Source organism: Rosa chinensis, chromosome 6 (genome assembly GCF_002994745.2).
Source record: "Rosa chinensis cultivar Old Blush chromosome 6, RchiOBHm-V2, whole genome shotgun sequence".
NCBI lineage: Eukaryota > Viridiplantae > Streptophyta > Magnoliopsida > Rosales > Rosaceae > Rosa > Rosa chinensis.
In genome coordinates, this window is record NC_037093.1 from 22208210 (window position 1) to 22231346 (window position 23137).

General features: G+C 36.8%; 1 protein-coding gene and 1 long non-coding RNA gene across 3 annotated transcripts; one reads left to right on the forward strand and one right to left on the reverse strand.

Annotated features, from left to right (window-relative positions):
* Positions 1-454: 454 nt before the first annotated feature.
* On the reverse strand, positions 455-22932 carry LOC112173107 (BEL1-like homeodomain protein 6). 2 transcript variants are annotated; one of them, XM_024310664.2, is made up of 6 exons: positions 22056-22932; positions 20319-21289; positions 18332-18711; positions 18156-18216; positions 17059-17396; positions 455-990 (listed from the first exon to the last, which is right to left on the reverse strand). In XM_024310664.2, exons 2-6 carry the CDS (start codon positions 21219-21221, stop codon positions 660-662), a joined length of 2013 nt encoding a protein of 670 aa, XP_024166432.1. In that variant the 5' UTR covers positions 21222-21289; positions 22056-22932; the 3' UTR covers positions 455-659. The 2 variants fall into 2 exon arrangements, with proteins under 2 accessions (XP_024166432.1, XP_040365479.1); XM_040509545.1 differs by lacking the exon at positions 455-990 and having other exon boundaries at positions 16392-17396; positions 22056-22929.
* LOC121050186 lies at positions 8675-9433 on the forward strand. Its single transcript, XR_005802297.1, has 3 exons — positions 8675-8769; positions 9067-9152; positions 9288-9433. It is a non-coding gene; the product is annotated as an uncharacterized LOC121050186 (long non-coding RNA).
* Positions 22933-23137: the final 205 nt, after the last annotated feature.

The window sequence follows — 23137 nt, forward strand, 5'->3', positions numbered from 1 at the left end:
CTGCATGGTCAAGTTGGAAAACAGAACGAGAATAATAGGACTGAAAGACTTGGCAATATTATGGTGCAGCCTCTAGTGATTTGATTTGGTGGGACCTAGCTCCTCCTTTCATTGACAGACAGTTTCAGAGAGACCGTTCAGGAATGCCGAATTTTCGTTTTCGTTAGTCTGTCTTTTCTTTAGCTTATTACTGCTTTTATATGGGAGGTTTTGGTTTTGGTCCCCCTCCCCATGTATTTTTTTCTCTCCTTCTTTTTTTCTTCAATAAAATTTCAAAGGTTAAGGTGGCTCTTTGCCTCTTTTAACCTTTGACTTCAGCCAAAAAAAAAAAACAGTCAGACAATTCCAAGGAAGCTTTATTATTACAAACTATATATAATTTCTTGTTTTCTTTTTCTCTTCAATACCATCAACAACAGTTGGCCGGCATTGGTTGTACATTTTCCCTTTCAAATATTAAACAAATAATATGCATCTTATCTTTACAAATATGCTGAGCTTCATCAAGTTCTTCATATATTACAACTGTATCTTTTATGTTTCGAGGAGAACAGTCTTTCCTTTCAAAACTTGCAAGCAAGTCAAAACCCTAACACTATCTTTTGTCTTCACCCCCTAAGAATCAACAGAACCAATGTGGATATGCAATGATGCATCTTTCACACTAAGAAATCGCGTAATAGATGGGAGGAACCAAATCTGTGCTGCTGGTCGAAATCTGCGGTCTCTGACCCAACGGAAGACGCTGCTGCATTGTACAAATCATCATCTCTCATGGCAACAAAACTGTGAGGAGTCCCACTAGAGATAGGAATGTTACCACCATCACAATGCTGCAACCCCAATGTTAGAGACACGCCGCTTCCACTTCCAAACCTCCCCAACTCCCGCATGTGGTATGCAGCCATAAACCTTTCGCTGCTCCTATCAGACTGAACCATTCCATCAGTAAAGAAACTACTTTCATCCATGCTAGGCCTTTCTCCCTGCCTAAGTTCAGCTTCAGCTTCACGACGAGTCCCATTTTGGAAGCTGGCAGACCCAGTGGATCCAGCCATTTCCCCATCATAATGATCAGGTTTGGAGTCCATAAATTGTCCCTTGCTGCATCTATCAGTGCCTGTGGAACTTGCACTAGGCTGCATATCTTCCCCTCCGTCTTCCAAGGTCCTCTTCTCACCTTTTTTGGTTTGGGGTGCATTTTCAGATGAAGAATTAGAGTCCATTTCAGCATCACCAGCCTCTTCTTTGTACATCTCCTCAACCATGGGTTTCCAGAGACGCACCCGTGCATTTATAAACCAGTTTGAGACCTGTGCAGAAATAGAAAAGTACATATATAAACTTCTTGTTCTCAAGTTACAGATCAATAATGAAAACATTTTTACTCAAAAACTGACATGTTATGATGCTATATGTTTATTGAAATATAAACAGTGAAAACTAACTTCTTTGAATAACTTGATATGGTAATACCATATCCATCGACACTGAAAGTAACAAGAAAATAATGACTTAATTAGGGTCACATTTGTAGAAAGGACCTGGCTATTTCGAAGGCATTCAAGATATTCTCAAAGTCAGTTATGATGGACTGGAAGAAACAGTGAAAGAAGTTTTCTCAACATCGCGTGTTTCTTCAAAGGTAAGTGAACTGGTTGGTATAAACGCATGATATCATCCTTTAAGCTGGTACCTCCAGTAGTAACCATAACTTGAACTTTCAAATGCTTCCCTAGCTCCTTACAGACTAGTGATGTTTGAAGGGCCAAGTCGTGAGTTGGAACCAGTATAACAACTTGAATTACATTGTTATCTTGATCAATTTTTTCCAAAGCAGGGATGCAAAAATGCAGCCGTTTTCCCCGTTCCATTTTTAGCTCTAGCAAGAATATCACTACTAGTTAAAGCAATTGGTATACTACCAGTTGTCAAATATTTTGGAGCGTAAAGAATCACAAATAATGATTGAGGAGATGGACTTGACCAATTGCTGGAGAGTGTGTCAAAATTTGGTTAGGATGGCAAACAAGGAAGATGATCTCTTCTCTCGACTCCTATCTTCTCAGCAATTTGGATTTACAATTAAATTTCCAGTTCCAAGAAGCAAGGTTCCAAAGTGGTTTGGCTGTCAAATGGATTACAAGGGGTTTCGACGGTTCGAATTTTGTATTGAAACACTAGCAAATTTCAAATGGGACAGCACAGGATTCGGTCTCTGACTCTCTGTGTTGGTGTTGATCAAAAGTTGGCACATTTTTCTGGTCTTTGCGCTTTTGAGGTCTATATTCACATCAATGAAGTACTTTCACGTCTCATCACACCCAAATTTGATTTCAAAGACTCGGATCATGTGTGGCTGCACTACATACCCTTTCTTGAAATCTGGCGGTTTCCTCAAATGCGTCCTCTGCTACCTTTTACGTGTCGAGTCACTAGTATTCAACGTACCCTTTGTACGACCTTTAAAAGTTGTGGGGTTCACCTTGTAATGCCACCCAATGAAGACGTTTGTATGAAGCTAATCTGAGAACAGAACTCAAGGTATTTTACAAAATGATAGAAGGACTCTCCTGTATTTGCCTCAATATGAAAATTTCCTTTTCAAGAAAATTTCCTCATTTGTAGCGAACAGGGGGATTGACATCTGAACAATAATGCTATTGCAGAATTATGATGATGATGGGCGAAGTACAGGCCCGAGGACTGACTGCAAAGTATTACATACTGATGCACAACTGGAGAACGAAAAGTTGTAATATACTACTAATGCAGCAAAGTTGGCATTGTCTATGGACAACGTGACGAATACAGGTCTACATTTTCAAATTCTACCTCTTTTTGGATATCTTTGGTTCATAGACAACAGTCACTATAAGTAGGTTTTGGAAACTATGAGTTGAGTGTATTGCTTTATTGCTATGGATTACAAAAGAATAAATTCATCTCCTCTACACTTTTACTCTGTTTATTGGCCATTTCAGAGATGCAGATGCTATTGTTCTAATAGGTCCTTATTGGACCTTTTTATTTGTGGTGTAATAATGTGTTACTAGCTAGTCCTGAACTATGATAAAATCTCAGACTACTTAATTTCAATCAAGATTCACAAAGAGAGAAATTGAGTGATGATGGTGATTAGAGAGGTCTGAACTCTGAAGTATAATGAAATCTCAGATATGTAGCTACTTATTAAGTTAATGAGACCATGCTCTATGAGTCAATGGGAACCAAAGTTATATCAGAGTTAGCCCAAAGAGTGAGGACGAACTGAAATAATGATCTAAATTTGTCGAGAATTGAAGGACAATATTTTGGTGTGACTGAGCTGATGTAGAGGTTAAGTATATTACGACGAACATTAAGGTGTTTGTTGATTTACATAAGGCAATCATTTTTAGTCCATCACCAAATCATAGACATAAACTAACTATTCTGCCAAAAGACAGATCTGTTCATTCTTTACAACTTGCTATTCCCTCACGCATTATTACCAAATAATGTGCATATGTTTTAAGAGTTGTAAACAGTTTATTAATATACCATACTTTGCACCATTCATTGTGAAAAACTAAAGCACAACATTTGTACAAGTTACAGATGTCTAGAAGGATTATTGCACAAACCTCACTCAAGTAGCATCCTCATATAGAGGCATACTAATCCGTGTGCAAGTAAAACGAGAAAGGAAAATGAAACCCATACTCAGCATACGCATGGTTTCTAAAAGATAGAAATTAATGAAACCTATACTCGGTATCTACATGATTTCAAAAGGATTTTTATGTGTCCCTGAATTATACTATTATTGTTTGAGCCCAAAAGTAATTTTGGCAAGATCCCTTTAGGGAATTTAGCATAGCGGGCTGATACCTGCTATCCAAAATTAAGTCTGCTTGGGTTTGGGTTATACCTTCACCTATTCTGAGATCCATAAGGAAAACGAGTCCTTATTGGAATCAAGTAGCAGAGATTGAATAGGAAACTTCAATCAATAATCCTTTTATGGCAAGGAACAGTCGAAACCCTAGCTGAGAAAAGATGAAGAGGAATCGGCTAATGACAGAGAGAGAGCTTCTGGGTTTCTGTATGAGCGAGAGAGAGGGGAGAGAGAGCGCTCAATTTTTTTTTTTAATGAATTTTGCCTCGAAGGTTATTTTGGTAATTCACCCTTCTTGCAGGGTCAAGGCTAAAAAATGGGTCCCATGTCGGCTCCAACTCAGCAAGTGACATCATTTTTGGACCTATATTCAAATTTTGAACTCGAGTGATGTCATTTGAGAGTATAGGGATCATCGTGATTAATTCTCAGAAAGATGGACTAAACTGATTTTAGCCCTAAAATTCAAGGGACTAAACTGAATTTTTTCCTATTTTTATCCTTTTGTTTTCTATACCATCCCTATTAATTAATTATATTTTATAGGTTTTTAATATATATAAGGGTTAAATTGGTAAAAAAAAATTCAATTTTTAGAGAGCAAGCTCTCTTCTCTTAATAATAGTATAGATATATGTAGCTGTAGACCAAAAAGGTTTTTGAAATTATAGGAAAAGATGGTTTATATTTGTTGGATACTAAAAAAACTTGTGATAAATAATAATGGTAGTTACCATCTCCTTTTACTTTCAGTAAAAAAAAAAGGATTAAATTCAGTTTACCCCCTAGAGGTTTGGGGGTAACTTCATGTTAGTCCCTGTCCTCTCAATTTAATCAGTTTACTCCCCGAGCTTGTCAATTTTCCTCAACCGTGTCCAATTTCCCAAATTCCGTCTAAATCAAACGTTAAATTTGATGATGGGGCCCACTTTCAGGGCTAAAATGGTCATTTCATGACAAAAAAAAAAGACCTAAAAAATTAAAAATTCATTTCTTCACCACTACCCCATCTTCTCCCCGTTTCTTCCTGCACCCCCAAAAACCTAGTTCGCCTATCTCACCACCACCCCTCTGGTTTTTCTAGGTTCTTCCTTTCTCAAATCAATCACTATCCTCAACTTCCTCCAAATCTTGACCTCGCCGGACCTTGCAATCTCCGACCTCCCTCGTAAGCCCTAAGATCCTAGGTTTCAGATTGCAGAGACTTGAGAGGAGAGAGAATAGATCGGAGTTTCTCTCTCCTCTACCAACTGGTCCCTAGCTACACATCGCAACTCACCTCCACCACCACCATGCTCGCCAATCTTCAACAAATCCTGTCCGTCCTCCGCGTCGTCCAGTGACGCCGGAAACCACCTTACGCGCTGATCTCATCACTGCCCAGAAATGCTCTGGGCTCCCATTGTTCGGCCATGGCCGCTCCTCCTCTTCTTTTTCTCGTTGTTTCCTCCTATTTTCCTCGCTCCTGCAGAAGTCTCCGATTCTCGAAACAAAGATGCTTCTTTGTTTGCTTCTGGGTCGGGCTTGCACGAGTGTAGATTGGATTTTCGAGGTGGCGGTGGCGGGCTCTGGGTGCGGTCAACCTGGTTTGGGATCAGATCCTCGATCTTGCATCTCGGTGCTGGCTAATGGCGGTGGCTGTGCGGTTCTTTGCGGCAGTCTGGGTTAGGACGCGATCTTTGCAGTTAGAGGTGGCAAACGGGCCACTAAGCACGAGCACGGCGCGGGCCCGACACGCTTAAAAGCGGCCCGGCACGGCCCAAGCCTGTTAGTGGCCCGGCATGACCCGAGCACGTTAGAATAACAGGTTGGGCTGGGCCTAAGAATATTGGCCCATTGGCCCGGCACGGCCCGAGCACGACATATTGTGGGCCGGCCCGTTACAAACACAAAATTTCATTTTGTTTTTAAAAATATTAAAAAACTACAATGATGAGATTTGAATATGAGACCTTTTTATTTAAAATCTCATGACAATTCCACCAATGCTTTCTTTTATATTGTCAAAATAATGAAACAAAACATTATATCCTTGTTTTGACATAAGTATTTTTTCTAAATATTAAATATATGTTTATTAATAAAGACTAATCTCATAATAATACAACTATAGAATGAAGGAACGAATAATAGATACTAAATCTTCATTATATTAATAAAGATTAATCTCACAATAATATACTAAAAACAATATATTTTGAGTTTTTTTTCTTTCTTTCTTATAGTGGAATATAAAAAATTATTAGAAATCTAATCTTGAAAAGCTAAGATTAAGAAAAACATTGTAGAACTTAATTTATTTTAATTTTCTAAATAGTTAAATAAAATTAATTTTTATTTGTTCAAATTAAGATTTTAAAATCGTGCTTTATAGTGGGTAGGCACAAGCACGGCCCGTTATTGACCCGGCACGAGCACCGCCCTGCACGATATGGGCTCGGGCCATGGGCCGGGCCGGCCTTAATGTTTAAGTAAATGGGCCGGCACCAACCCGGCACGATAATAAATGGGCCCGCCCAAGCACAGCACGAAGCACGACTAGGCCCGTTGCTACCTCTATTTGCAGTCGTGGAATTTTACTGTAAATGGAGGTAACGTCAAAGACGACTAGAATCCTTTTCCCGTCGTCGCTCCGGGCTGGACAGATAGGGGTGGCGGCCTGGTCGCTGGTGGACGAGAAGTTGGTGGCGGTAGTTTCTTGAATAGCAACTTTGAAGTATTTTTAGTATGGTTGTTGTTTGTATTCTATTAGATATTTTGGAGCGAAGATGAGTTGAAGATTATGGTAATGGACTAATGGGTTTCCTGGGATTTGATTTTCGGAGGTTGAGGAAGCTCTCGGGAGTTATGGTGTGGATGAACACCATGACTGAGTTGGGAGAGGATGAGTTGAGTTTAATGGTTCTCTACTTATTAGTTGATATGTGTATGTGAGGTTGAGGTAGCTTTGGGGATCAGAGGAAGAAGAAAGATTTTTATTTATTTTTTTTTTTTCCCTTTTTTGTCATGAAATGACCATTTTAGCCTTGAAAGTGGGCCCCATCATCATATTTAACGTTTGACTTAGACGGAATTTGAGAAATTGAACACGGTTGAGGAAAATTGACAAGCTCGGGGGGTAAACTGATTAAATTGAGAGGACAGGGACTAACATCACTACTAGAATTTTGCTCTTAGACATCACGACAATTACATCGGTGAGGAATTCACGTGATGTAAAAAAATGTCATTAACATCGATTCCTCAAATTTCGATTTATATGTATATAATTGACATCGGTTATTACTGTTGACCGATGTCTAGAGTTTGATTCAAAAATTTACAAAAACGCGGAAAGACTAAGTTAAAAACTTTCGGGTACGCGGGGAACAAAATTTTCATTCCCCCCACACTTTATTATTTTTCCTACTTTTATCTCACTCACTTTCATCGTTTTCTCTCTCGCTCTTGCCCGAAACTCTAGCTCTCTCCTCCTTCCTCTCCCGCCCTCTTAATTTCTACGGCCACCATCGCCTTCCTCTCCGCTCACTCCCGCTACTGTTTCTCTTTCCTTAACCACCTCCAACCCCTCGTCAGTGCTATCGCCTCCACCCGCAAGCTCTCTCTCTCTATCTCTCTCTCTCTAGGAGCTCAGAAGATTTCAACCTGGCAAAGCACCCTCTACAACAGGTTTCAATTTGAATTAATCGCGTTAATGGTGAGTCACTGCGACTGAATTCTTTGTTTTCTGTTTGGGTCCTGAGAATTTTGGGGGTTTTCAATTGTAGGGTTTTAATTATAGATGGGTGGAGATTTGGGGATTCCTACGTTCCCTGAAGAAGACTGGGAACCCAATACAATCACATGATAAAATGGGTAAGCTCACAACTAGTCTTTTGAAAAGACTCACTTTTTCTCCTCTAGCTTCGAATTTTCAATTTCTCCATTGTTAGGTTTCTGAAATTTGCTGGGTTTTAATTAGGTTGGTGAATTTGAACCTTTGAGCTGATCATCGAATGGTATTCCTTTTGAATTTGAATGTTGACATCTGAGTTTTAATTCTCTTGGTTTGTTCTGATCTATTTGCTGCTTCATATTTTGTAGGCATGGTTTAAGTTGGGTTTCTTAACTTATCTTTTACTCTCATGGATATCAGGTAGCTGATTTGTATGTTTTCTTATATATAAAGGGCATAAGCTTTTGTAAATAATTGTAGCTTGAATACTGATGTGTAACTGACTTATGTTGCTTTTGAGTTTCAAATTGGCAGTAGTTTTATCAGTTTGTACATGAGTTTTCTTCAATCTGTAAAATGCTGTTGCATTCGGTAAAATGATAGTAGTTTCTGTTTATTGATTTAAGTTGAGGATTTTCTTGACACCTGGATATAGTTTATATGTGTCTGCAATGATTCACTGCTTTTGAATAACGTCCCTTTTTTTTGCTATGGTGAATGTGGTTCCCTCAGCTGTGGTATTTGGTGTGGAGTGATTGCATCATGTGTTTTAATGTTGCCATTGTGTATGGAGTAACTGTATTTTTATCTTCTGGTGTAGTGACCATGGTCAAATGAGTACTTGCTTTTAATTTTGTTAGGGTCAATACAGTTGCCCTGCATCTTCATGGTCAATGCATTTTTGTGATTGAAAAATTATTTTGGCAAACATTATTTCCCCTATTTCCTCTTGTCTATTATTCTCATTTTCAGAGGCATTCTGCAAGCCATAGGGGTGGCGTTCTTATGATGGTGGCATTCTGTAAGCCATAGGGGTGGCATTCTATTTGTTGTTTTCTTATGATGGTGACAAAGTGTGCCGTTCTTATGATGTCTCCATTTGTGTTCTTTACAACCACTATGTCTGTGTCATTTACTTTGAGAGAGACGCAGACTCGGATGCTGAAGTTCACAAGTTTGTTTTATTGTATTGTGCTATTTCCACTAAGTATCTTCTTCTGTCTTAAGCGGATGAAACAATGCATTATTGACTTGCATATATTTTCACTATTCAGTAGTAGTATAAGTTCCTTGTGGAACTATGAATTATTTTTTTTGTCCGGTTGATCCAAAACAATATTAATAAACTGTTTTCCTGGAATGATGAGTATATCCTTGACTATGAATTGAGAAGACTGCATAAGTATTTGTGTTATTCATTCTCCTATCCTGCCTCTATAATTTGATGCTTACATTTGTCAAATTATTCCAGTGCAGCTTCAACACCATGCTCGTCATCAGCTTCCAACATTTCAGTTGATTTTTGTGCATGTAATTGAATCACTTGTCTTTGTCCCGGTGAGTATACATCCTTTTGGTTTGCCTTTACCATAATAGAATGTGTGTGTGTGTGTGTGTGTGTGTGTGTGTACACTTAATGCTCGTTTTTGACATATGCTTCACTTTCAAATAACATGATCTTGGGTTCTGGAGATTATGATTGGCATATTGTTTTTTCTGTTCGAGTTTTACGATGATCAACTATTGGCCTTCATGGTCCTAATTCTTGTCTGGTTGAGTGAACTATTTACCCTGGTCAGGTCTCTATCTCTCTCTTATTATACATATAATATATAGCATCATTTGATATGGGAAGGTTGCATTTTAAAATCCTTCACTCAATAGTCACTGCCTCTCTTATTCTTTAATTTTATTTTATGAAGGTGGCTAAATTGGAGTCCATGTTGTGGTGAATCATCTTATATGTTTGTATTTTTTTCTTCTTTTGTTGTTTAGTCAGGCCGTAGTTAGGAAGGAAACAAATCAGATAATGGTTCAGACATTGTTCTGATTGCTCAATTTAAAGCGGTCTTAGTCTTTTTTCTTTCGAATCTTTGTCTTTTTTCTGTGCTCACTTGTGAAATTTTTTTCACACTATTGATAATGATTGTTGGAAAACCTCCTTTTGTAATCTAGGCTTTTTAGGCAGAATACTGTTTATTTATTTCTCAATCTGTTGAATCATTTGCTTTGGAGTACTATTTTCTGAATCACACTTCTCTGTCATTCAACTGCAGGTGGGAATACTGAAACGTGTTCTTGAAGAGGTTGAGAAAGTGATGCATGAGTTTAAAGGCACTCTATACAAGTCTATGGAAGATCCACAGACAGATCTAACCAATGTAAGCTTAGGATGTAAACTATTAGCACGTATTTACTCTTAGCAATACGTTAGAGGTGTTGGATCCTTTGTTTCTTGTTTTTGTTAGTGCTTAATTACATTAGTAGCCTCTCAACGTGCACTTCGTGCGAGCTAGCACTTTTGTTTTCAATAACAATATAGACAGAAAACAAAAAATTTGAAAAAAGAAAACAAAAAAAAATTAAAATGAATGAGCAGCTTTTTGGAGAGGTATTTCTTTTTGTCCACAGTATGGTGCAAACTGATTGGGGCAGTTTTGATATATTTGGCTTTAATTTTACCTTTATTTTATCAAAAAGAAGGTTTTAACAATATTACCCTCATATAATAAACATGTATGTCTAACAAAGGGCTTTTTGGGGCCTTCAGAAGCTTAACCATAATAAGCCTTGTTGGCTTAACATATAAGAATATAAGATATAGGTGTTTTTCCTATTACTCAATTTTTTTTCTGCGCTCCACTTCAATTGGATGAAATAATAATCAATTTGAAAAACCAAGTCATTAACAAAATAGCAAGTAAACAAAAGTTTGCCTAAATGTGAGATACCCTTGTTGCATGAATTCAATGGTAGTGCAAAAGAGAGTGGGATGGATGTCCATTGAGGTATGTAGTAAGCTCAACATTTCTTATATATATATATATATATATATATATATATATATGATTTTATAGCGCTTTCCTCAAGTAATCTGTCTCATTTAAATGGTAGGAGGAAAGACGCCTATTATATGTTGCAATGACTATGCTCGAACAGAACTTTTCATGCTTTATGTTTTGACAGATTCCAATTGGTAGGTCTGTTTTAGCTTAAGGCTTTATCATACTTTTATCTATTTATATATTTTTTCTAGTTTGGTCACATTATTACAACAAATATATTCATGCAATCTGTCTGTGCCTAGTTTTTTTATAATAACTTCTCAGCATTGTTGACCTTTGACTCGATTAATCATAATTAAGGACTTAAATATCCCAGAAATTTATAGTTAAGCTAACCAACAGATTGTGTTATGGATGCTAGGATAGGAATGTCTTGTAAGCTCAATGTCTTTTTGTCCTTCCCTTTTCCTTTCTTTTCTTTCCTTCTGTTTTTCTTGTTATAGCTAATTGTTCATTTCATTTTATTTGCAGGTGAAAACAGAAGAATAAATGGGATATAAGTATGGCGAGGCTTGCTTTCGTTTATGTACCATTTACACCTAAATTTTTGTTTTATTTTGACATGTTATGCATAGAAATACTTGGGATGTTGTTATGTACTTTGGGCATCAATATTAATCAAAATTTATTTACTTACGATATGTATTCTCATTAGATTTCCTAGCAATAATTACAAGTCAGTTTATACTATAAAAATGAAGTCATATAAGAAGTAATACATCAGTTCTAAAAGAAAAAATTGATGTCCCATAAGCCAGTGGATAACAAAATATTAAGTAAGAAACGATGTAACACAACTCAATGAACATCGACTTATTAAGTAAGAAATGATGTAAAACAACCCAATGGACACCGAGTTATTAAGTAAGAAACGATGTAAAACAACGCAATGGACATCGACATTGTGTAAGAAACGATGTAAAACAAATCAATGGACATCGATTTATTAAATGAAAAACGATGTTTAGTATAAGTATGAACATCGGTGCCAATCTCAAAAACTGATGTTTAATAGAAAAATGGACATCACTTCATAAAAGGAAACGATGTTTAATAGAATAATGAACATCAGTCGCGTAATACAAAAGAATGTAGATTCAATCTTAAATAGTGTGATATATGACAAGTACCCGTAGAGCTTATAAACAGCAAGCAAACTTTAAAAATACCGATGTGTAAGAGAATATAACACATCGTTTCTAGAATGAGTAACGATGTTAGAATGAATACTAGTGCTGTTGGACCTATATTTTGTTAAGCATTAAATGCATAAATATGAAGGTTTAACAATATCTAAAAACACCAATTTGTGATCATAATAGCAGTTTAACATCGATTCTGGAACATAATCCGATGTTTATTATTATATGGGACATCGGTTAAAAACCGATGTCTATTTTTTTCCGATCTTTTACATCACCCACTAACACATGTGTACAAATTTTTTTTTACATCGGTTTCTGGCCGATGTATATGAGGAAAATTCTAGTAGTGCATGAAGTTACCCCCAAACCTCAAGGGGGTAAACTGAATTTAATCCAAATAAAAAATAAATAAAAGAAGAGAGCGGATGGATAGGTTTTGAGTTTTCGGGTGTAGTAGTCATCTCCGAGGAACTAATATCACCTAATCTTTTATTTAAAAAATAAAAAAACAAAAAACTCTCTCAACTCGAGATTATTAACTCTATTTCTATGTTCAGGCGTGTTGAGCTTTTCAGTCTACATTAAATTGATAGCACGTATCCGACTCTCTGCCCAGATTCTAATTTAGTGAATTGGCCCCCTCCCCGTCTTTCTTTGTAAGTAGGAATGAAAAAAAAAGTGTTGATGTGACATATGTCACATCTTTGAAACTCATATTTAGTAAATGAGATCTATAGCACGTATTATTCTAAGGGAAAAAAATACAAACAGTACTCCAACTATGGTTTATTCTAAATTTTCATACCCAACTTTCCGAAACTATCACATTGGTACCCCAAATAGCCAGTCCGACCCAATATACGTACCCGCCGTCCATAACGGCGTTAACTTGCTCCTCTCGTGGCCTCTTTAAATCATGCCAGCTGTCAGAAGAGTTAACGTCGTCATGGACGGCGTGTACGAAAATTGGGTTGGATTGGGTACTCCAGGTACTAAAATGATAGTTTCCAAAAGTTGGGTACAAAAATTTAGAATAGTTCTTACCTCAGGTACTGTTTATATCTTTTTCCCTTATTCTAATTACTAAATAGTTACCATTTTTGACATAGCCCGTGAGGGTGGGTCAAATTTATGTTGTTACCTACATTTTTGGTATATTAATGGATTGACAACCCCTTCTTCAAAGGGAGCTTCTATTTATACCTCCTAAATTAGTATTTAGACCCCCCTTCTAAAATTTGCACAAAACTTCCAATCTTGCCCTTTTTTTGTATATAGATAATTTTTCCAATACAAATCTACTAGTAATATCTTTTTTTTCATCACTTAAAACTCAGTTCATAGCCATGACTTAACACCATTCACCTTGTAAGCTTGGATGCTCTTATGAACCTACTTCTATATCTTAATAAATCGTGCAATTTATAATACCACATGAGGACTATTATCAAAATCAATTTCTCTAAACCCAAATCAGGCTATCAACATAGTCTACCCTAGCCAAAAAAAAAACATAAAAAGAGACCAAGATAACAATCAACGTCAACTCCATGAAGTGAAGCAATTAAGCCAAACTGGAAAGAAACAAAAAGAATAGGAAATAGATATTGCTTTTCGATCATTATTTTCTCGATTCTTCTTCTCTATTTTTTTTGTCCTTTATTCCATTTTGCAATCTTAAACATTCTACCTTAATTAAAGTTTCCTAATAATCCTCATGTTTTTTTTTTTTTTTGATTTGTTAATAACACGGTGTCCTCAAAGGCTTCCTAGGCCCAGAAACTAATCCATGCTCGGGGATCTTATCAGAACGCTTCCTCCCCCCTGGCCACCAAGAATATATTGGGATTTAACTCCAATAAGCGTCGGCAAGATTCGAACCCGGGTGTGGGGGTTCCACACCTGGAGGCTCTTACCAACTCGACCACCTGTGGTGGTTAATAGTCCTCATGTATGGCTGTAAGAGAGGAGGAGGGGGGAAGAGAAGGTGTAGATTTTATTTATTTATTTATTTATTATCTTTCATTTTGTTCATTTTTTAGAAGAGCAAAGTAGGATTTAAAAACTTCTAAAAATTATTGGAGGGGTCTAAATATCATTTTAGGAGGTATGAATATAACTTCCCTCTTCAAAAAAAAAAGAAAAAAGGTTACCATTTTATTTGATAGAGTAAATATGAGAGTAACAATAAATCCATGATTTTTAAAATAGAGAGATTCATATACATAATTGTGTTGTTAATATTTGAATGTAGACTAATTCTCATATATATATATATATATATATATATATATATATATATATAAGGTAAGAAAGTTAGGGCATCTGCAACCCTTTAGTCAAAAGCTAAAGTCATTTGAAAAATCTGATACCCTAGTGTCATTACTATTCATTCATATTTTACATTTCCAACCCCCTTTAGTCAAAAGTCATAGCCATTTCATAATTTTAATTATTTTAGATAATTATTTAACTATAATATGAATTTATATATCATACATAATAATTTTATATAATATATCGTCGTTTAAATTTTTTTTAGAAAATTTTATTTTATTTTTTCAAGTTTTTCTCGTTTAAAACTACATTACTCTAGTATTAGCTGTTGAATTTAATTCATCGCATTTTTCTAACTATCATATTAGAAATGAAGTAATTATATATTTATTTTCTAATTTTTTGTATCAATTAATCTTGCCCTTCCATTTTGAATTGAATTCATGAGGAGTGAATCAGAGTCACTCATTTTGAATAGTAGAAGGTGGGGCCCAGCTTTCTTCCTCTAAGCCATTTTGGCTTTCTACCTTCATTCCTTAGTCATTTTGACTCAAGATATGGCTCAAAAGTCATTTTGACACCCTTTTGATTTGAGTTGGAGATGGTGAAAAAAAAACTCATTAGTCATTTTGGCTTTTGACTCCATTATTGGAGATGCCCTTAGGATCCGTCCATATACAATATAAAAACATATATGTTTCCTAGTTTTTTTTTTCCTGAGAAGTCTTTCTTCCTAATTACCTCTAATCTTTCTTGAATTGCGTGGATTCAATAATTAATACTCTCTTTTTCGGTTAACTTCCACCCCTATATAAACCATGCATATAGTACAATTATCTCATCATCCATATATGATGGGCGCTTACTACCCCTTGCCAATCGTTGCTCTTCTCTTTCCTCTACTCGCCATCGCGGATGTTGGCGGCAGCCACCTTGCTTGGAAGCCCATAACGAACCTTAGTGACCCTCATGTGATTGAGGTCGGAAAGTTTGCGGTTGCCCAGAACCGCAAGGAGACTCACAAACCGTATCACTTCCGGACGGTGTTAGGGGCCGACTACCGGGAGCCGCAACCAGGGGTCGTTACTTTTCGACTCATCATCGCTGGCTCGGATATACTCCTTGATTTTCTTAAATTTAACACCTCCGTGACAGAAAATACATCCACAAAGCATATGAAGTTGGACTACTTTACTCTATATGAAAAAAATTAATATGGGAGGCATGATTTCAGAATTTGTATCTTTTCGATATTATACTATCTTGGCAACGTGCTTTTCTGGTCCTCCGTCCTCATATAATAAAACTTGGAATTTACTCTGATGAGTGATGATTAATTAGTCTTTGTTTTGTGCGATTTTTATGAAGAATAATTAAATTCTGACTTGATTGAATGGCATTGTGAATGTTAACATGTTTGCAAAGCTAGGCTAGTGCTTCTCTCATCGAGCACCAACAACGTCAACTGTGGCTTCATTTCTCAAAGCTTTCGAAAACATGGGGAATTTAGAAGCTTTAATCTGCTAATTAACATCAGTAAAGGTTTCAAGTGTTTACATTTTAGAAAGATATATCCCAATTGAATCTATCCCAATTTCAAGAGTTTGGGAGCAAGATATATAGACTAATCTGGCCCTGTGAGAAGAATGGTGCGCATATAACCATCACATGTGGTCGAGTTGGTAAGAGTGTGCCGGCCGGTGTGGTAACCTAACACTTGGATTCGAATCCTACTGATGCTTATTGGAGTTAAATCCCAATCTATTCTTGGTGGCCAGGAGAGGAAGCGCTTATAAGAATGGTGTGTATACTGTAGAGTCTGATTACCTTAAATTTCATATTGACATAAAACAACCTCTCTGCTGTCAAGTATCATCCCCAATAAGGTTTGGAAGGTAATTGGTCTTTTGAGGTAGAGCAATGATAAAGCATTTTTTGCGGAAAGCTTGTGTTGATGTAGTTGCTGGTTATGGCAAATTTATTCAAAAGAAAGGTTGCTCGTTCTCCTCTTTGTCCAATTTGTACGATATTTTCCGAGTTTATCGAGCATGCTTTGTTCTTATGTCCTTGGACTAGAGGTGTTTGGTTCTCTATTCCTCTGGGGTACAAAATTCGATCATGCATCAATTACTTTTCTTGATGATTGGATTGTAAATGTTTTTGAAAAATAAGCGTTTTTTTTTTTTTTAGAGGGAAGAATAAGCAGTTAATAAGGGCTTATCGAGTAATGTGTCCTGCTGGTTTGGTTTTACTGCATGGTCAAGTTGGAAAACAGAACGAGAATAATAGGACTGAAAGACTTGGCAATATTGTAATAACAGTCAGACAATTCCAAGGAAGCTTTATTATTACAAACTATATATAATTTCTTGTTTTCTTTTTCTCTTCAATACCATCACCAACAGTTGGCCGGCATTGGTTGTACATTTTCCCTTGCACATATTAAACAAATAATATGCATCTTATCTTTACAAATATGCTGAGCTTCATCAAGTTCTTCATATATTACAACTGTATCTTTTATGTTTCGAGGAGAACAGTCTTTCCTTTCAAAACTTGCAAGCAAGTCAAAACCCTAACACTATCTTTTGTCTTCACCCCCTAAGAATCAACAGAACCAATGTGGATATGCAATGATGCATCTTTCACACTACGAAATCGCGTAATAGATGGGAGGAACCAAATCTGTGCTGCTGGTCGAAATCTGCGGTCTCTGACCCAACGGAAGACGCTGCTGCATTGTACAAATCATCATCTCTCATGGCAACAAAACTGTGAGGAGTCCCACTAGAGATAGGAATGTTACCACCATCACAATGCTGCAACCCCAATGTTAGAGACACGCCGCTTCCACTTCCAAACCTCCCCAACTCCCGCATGTGGTATGCAGCCATAAACCTTTCGCTGCTCCTATCAGACTGAACCATTCCATCAGTAAAGAAACTACTTTCATCCATGCCAGGCCTTTCTCCTTGCCTAAGCTTCACTAGCCCAAATTCAGCTTCAGCTTCACGACGAGTCCCATTTTGGAAGCTGGCAGACCCAGTGGATCCAGCCATTTCCACATCATAATGATCAGGTTTGGAGTCCATAAATTGTCCCGTGCTGCATCTATCAGTGCCTGTGGAACTTGCACTAGGCTGCATATCTTCCCCTCCGTCTTCCAAGGTCCTCTTCTCACCTTTTTTGGTTTGGGGTGCATTTTCAGATGAAGAATTAGAGTCCATTTCAGCATCACCAGCCTCTTCTTTGTACATCTCCTCAACCATGGGTTTCCAGAGACGCACCCGTGCATTTATAAACCAGTTTGAGACCTGTGCAGAAATAGAAAAGTACATATATAAACTTCTTGTTCTCAAGTTACATCAATAATGAAAACATTTTTACTCAAAAACTGACATGTTATGATGCTATATGTTTATTGAAATATAAACAGTGAAAACTAACTTCTTTGAATAACTTGATATGGTAATACCATATCCATCGACACTGAAAGTAACAAGAAAGTAATGACTTAATTAGGGTCACATTTGTAGAAAGGACCTGGCTATTTCGTTAACCCTTAATATAGGCAACATTTTTGTTCTCTCTTTTTGGCAAAAAAAAAAAAAAATGGGAATAACCAAAAACCCCTGAGAACGGCAACACGCACATCCTTCAGACATTGCAAGGAAAGGTTTGATATTCAAATTTCCCTCCGCTCATTTAACTGATTTTCCATGGTCTACAGCCTGTGCTGCAAGAACCTCCAGAACGAAAGAACACTATTCTTCTCCCTCTATTGCTGTGCCGTTATTTCTTTAAATTATCATTTTCCTCCATCGACTATAAATTTCAGCAAACTCTCTACCAACTAACTATGTCTCTCCTTTTCTTTTTTCTTTTTTCAAACTAAACTCCACTTTGTATCTCTTGAAACTATACATTTTCCTCTCCTGATTTAGCAAGTTAGCAAGGATCAAAGTGGATAAAAACAAATGATCCTAGTCCCTGTCAGTCTGTCACGTATGTGAGTCATAACTCTTAGTCTAGCAAGCAAAATGCTACATATAGTACGAATACTTCATCATTACCTGACTTCTGGTCAAGCCAGTCTGCCTTGCTAGCATGATCTTATCAGAATCCTTGGGATAGCTGGCAAATATCAACATTAGATATTAGATTTTGAAGTGAAGAAATCCAGTATATTCAAATAATTAAATTATTAAGAAAAAGATTGAGAAAAAAGGTATAAGTCAAGAGGACAAACGGATGAAGGAAATGCTCAAACAGCCATGCTCGCAGAATCGAAACAGAACTTTCTGGCAGACCTCTTTGTGGCCTCCATGCATGTTGTTGCATCATACCAAGCTGCTGAAGGGCTCTCTGCTGCCTGAGCTGCTGATCCACGTAACGGAGGCGAGTAATTCCAACCCCTTTAATGCTTCCTGAAGTACCTTGCTCCCCAAGGCTTTTTTGGGTTGCTCGTATCTGGCCTGTGATTGCATCACGTAAACATCGAAAGTGGCGAGAAATAGTTTGAAGAGCAACTGCTGTGTATGGTTTAGCTGCCCCACTTCCTGCTATCGCATCAAATGATGATACCACAATCTGCATCTGCTGATAATAGTGTTTGTACCTTCTATCAACCTGTGATGATGGAAATGTGAACATAATTACACATCATGGAAAATAGAGGAGCTCCAATATAGTGATGTAATCCAACAACTCATGTATATGAGTCATCAAAAATACAAATAATTTTCATAAGAACCTTATATTATGTAGGCATATGGATAAGAGTGACATGGAATGAAAATAATTTTCTAGAATGAATTCACAGCATAATAAGGAATGGAAGAAATAATAAATAAAATAGTAAAGATATAAACGTAATTAAAAAGGGTTAATCAAATCCATCACATAACTAATATAGGAGCAGAGCGTTCAAAAATGGCCAAGTTCCATACATATCTACACTTCAAAAAGGTACTAATGCTGCATATATCATGCATTTAGTGAAATCTTTTTAGTACCACCTTTGTCAAGTAGTTTATGGAAAAAAAGATTTAATAAAGGAAGAATGAAAGATCATTGACAAGAAACAGCAGAACATAGTAGTTATAATACTCGATAAGGGTGGTCACTAGTGACAACAAAGAAACAAGCTCTTCCTTCTCAAAGTCTTTGAAAGGTTTAAGCACAAAGCAATTACAATTATCGCATGTGAAATATTTGAATACCAGACTTCCAGAATGGATAGATTCAGCCATTATGTTCAGAATAATCCAAAAGACCACAACTTCCCACTAGAATTCCATACCCAACTTGAGAATTTCCTGTACCAATATGAGAAAGGTCCACAGCGATCAAAGCATACACAACAAAATCCTTGAAAAAATGTGGTTGTGTTAATTTTTTAAGGTAACAAAAGCTGCTTCTCAAAATCCGCTAAACTAAGAGACCAGACCATCAGAAATCTTATATGAGGAGAACTGATCAAGGAACTTGATAATGTCCTATCACATCAAACGATTGTCAATGTAGGAACTTGTCCAAGAAATCTAATCAATGTATTTTATTCCACCATCCCACATCAACAATCGACTATGATAACTGTGGACAAGTACATCAGCATACAAGGCACCTTGAATGTCCATCAGAATCTTTTCTTTTTTTTTGGCGGGGATTGTTGGTTTTCTTAGTGAATTGTTCATCTCCAATAGCAAAGAGGAAAAAAGAAATATCCACAAAAGAGAAACACAGTCGCACCAGATATTCAACCATCTTGGCATCTTCATTTGGACTGAATAAGTTTCTTTTGACAACAACTGTTAAACAGATACAGACACCAAATATTTTTAAGCTAATCATCTTTCCAGAATCTATTTGACACAGGGAAAGGTGGTGAGAAAACCTAAAACCAGTGCCACCTGATAAACCAACCATCGCTTGTATACCCTTCTTCTGTTGTTTTCTAACACTAACCCTCAGTTAAAATGTTATACTGGAAGCATTACAATTCCTGCCAAACTAACGATAAGTGTACAATCCTGCTTAATCACACAAAAACATCAGCAGTGATCAAGGCAGGTGATGTAGGAATCTAGTGAAGAAAACTGTGCAAAAAAAGCAACCATAACTGCATGCTAAATATAAAGATTACTTTTATGGTGTTGAACATTGTGATCAAATGAGCAAGTTGAACAAATAACTAACCCAAGAAGAGATATAAAACTATAATGCAGTGCTCATACCTCATCTAACATAGACAGAAGCTTAGTCAGCTTGTTTTGCAACTCTTGTTTCTCAGCATGTGAAAGCTCACACGATGAATTACTGGCGGACTCTTGGGGGTTTGAAGATTCTCCACTTTCAAGCTCATTCTTTGAACCATCATCACCCTCCTTGAAACTCTTCATCATATGCTCATTTGTGCTTTCGTTCTTCTCCCTGTCATGCTGCTTCAGTGCTTTCTGGACGTTGACAACTTCATCGAGCAGTTGTTGTGCTGCTTTCAGATACTTGGAATTGGGAACGTTCCTTGCAATACTCGACATCCCATATGGAGACAAATCCCCTTTACTTGAATCCGCATTGCCTCCAAGAAAACTAGGTTGCAAATATTCGACATTTCTTGGCTGGTCATCTCTGAAAGTGCCATTCCTGCCCTCACTTGACAGTGATGGATTAGGACTTAAGAATGAAGCAAAACCCATATTGGGATTCCGGTATGACATAGAAGGCACTTGCATTCCTGATGAGAGGCTGAGGGACAATCCCTGGCCTTGCAAGTTCTGTCCACCATGAAGAATAGCTGCAGAACCATCCATCGGATTCGTAACTAGCATCTCATTTCTACTATCTCTCCATGCATTGAATCCTTGCTCTCCAATACGTGAGCCACCAAGATGTGATAAGACATCCTGCTGTTGTGTATTGGAATCCGAAGCCCCCACTGAGGAAACGACTTCAATGCAGTTGTTTTGCTGCTGAGAACTCCCAGCTAATGCATCCGAGTATGACCCCGAGTTCATATACATCATCATGTTACCAGGAAGAACAGGTGTTTCTGGATATGAACTAGTTAAAGGTTCCCTTGAATAGAGCATTGGCGTACCGTCCTTTTGATTATTTGAATTAGTATAATAAGTTGCCATATTTGTCTCAACTTTGAAATCTTCTCGCCCAGTTGTATTGACACAGATCACATACTCAACCCAAAAAACTGAAAAACAGACGACGAGCACAAGTTCCCATAATTAGTACTTAACACTATAGTTGAGAAGCTAATAAATTTACTTTCACCAGTATTTGAAGAAAAACTACTCAAACATCAAAAATATACTACGTAGATCCCAAGCCATCCTCACAGAACAAAACAAAAAAAAATGATTAGCTATATTTGATTCAATCAATTAACTGTAAGCAAAGCGAACAAGAGCTAATAATTTATATGAATTTCTTAGATTCCAAGGGAGAAACATGGTTTATGAATTACTCTTTTTGATTAAAGAAAATGAAAAAGAAGAGAGGAGTTCAGTTTCCAATAATTAAACGATTACTACGAACCACTAGAACGGTTGAGAAAACTCAATTTCTTCATTTACTACAATAAGTGAATGGATGTAGACAATCTTCCAAGTATATACTATATATGAGCAACAACAACCCAGAAATCTCATGCAAACAAAATCAGAATTCAACCCAATACAGTGAAATTTCCAGTCTAAAACAAAACCATGATCACACAAAAGAAAATTAACAACAACAAAAAATGAATGAGAAACAAAAAGTTTTGCCTCAACAAGAAAATTGAAGGGCAAAAAAAAAAAACAATGGATCATCATATTAACAAATAGAAAGACAGAACCAAACCAAATAACTAAAACAAAAAATAGAAGAAAAAATTTTGAGACATAAAAGAAGCTAAAAGAAAACATTGACGATAAAAGTCAGAAAAGAAAAATAGTCGAATAAAAAAATAAAGGTACCTGGAAACCTGTAACAGTTGTGGGATGTTTGGGAGGAACAGGAAAGTCAGTCTTAAAGAACAACACCCGATCGCTTAAACAGAGTCCTCTCAGAACCAAACACTTTCCGATCCCAAGAACAAGTCTTTTTATTCAACCAAAGAAACAGAGTATTTTCTGCCCAACAAAACAAGTGAAAGAGTAATAATTCAAAAAGGGACTCGGGAGTTTTTTCACTTTTGCTCTCTCTCTCTCTCGCTTCTTTGCAATCATACATATTCTCCGTCCATTACTGCATCAAAACCCCACGTGAGACTCACACGCACAAACAAAGAAAGAGAGAGAGAGAGTCTGGAACAGAGCCCCTTTCTCTCTCTAGAAAGAAAAACAGGGAAAATGGGAAGAGTTTCACCCAGTCAGTCACTCAAGGAAAATGATGACTCTGCTTTTTCCAGAATTGGGTTTCTATTTTTGGGCTTTGGTGGGTTTCTTTAGCTTTTCTGGGTAGTTTTGCTTTGATAAAAATAAAAAATAAAAAAATTAAAAAAAAACAAGTTGATGGTGCTTTGTTGCTGCTCTGTTTCAGATATCTCTGTTTCTTCTTCTCCTTCCTTGTTTCAAAGACTTAAACTTTGATTGATGATGAATCAAGAGTTTGGTTAAGGAGCTCAATCTCTAACTACCAGTTGGTGGACCTAAAACCCTCTCTTAAACCCCCTCCAAATCTCTCAATCTCTCTCTCTCTCTCTCTCTTTCTATCTAACTTCAACCTCTATGGCTGTCTCTCTCATCCATACACAGCATGGAAGGTCTGGTTTTGCTGCTGCAATATCCACCATATAATTGCATATATTCCAATTTTTTTAAATCATATATTTTTTGTCCTCAGCTTCTAGTCTAAACTTTGCATTTGGTTTTCTGTCTTCAACAATAAATTTATAAAGTCTTTTCTTTGAAATGTAAGAGGTAGGCACCATTAGCAGTAGCCAGTAGGTGCCCATATCACTGTTATTGTCGTTTTGTGCCAACTAAATATGATATTTAATTATTTTTTGCACCAGTTGTCCCTGTTGCCTTTTTGTATTTCTAATTGTTGCCCCTAT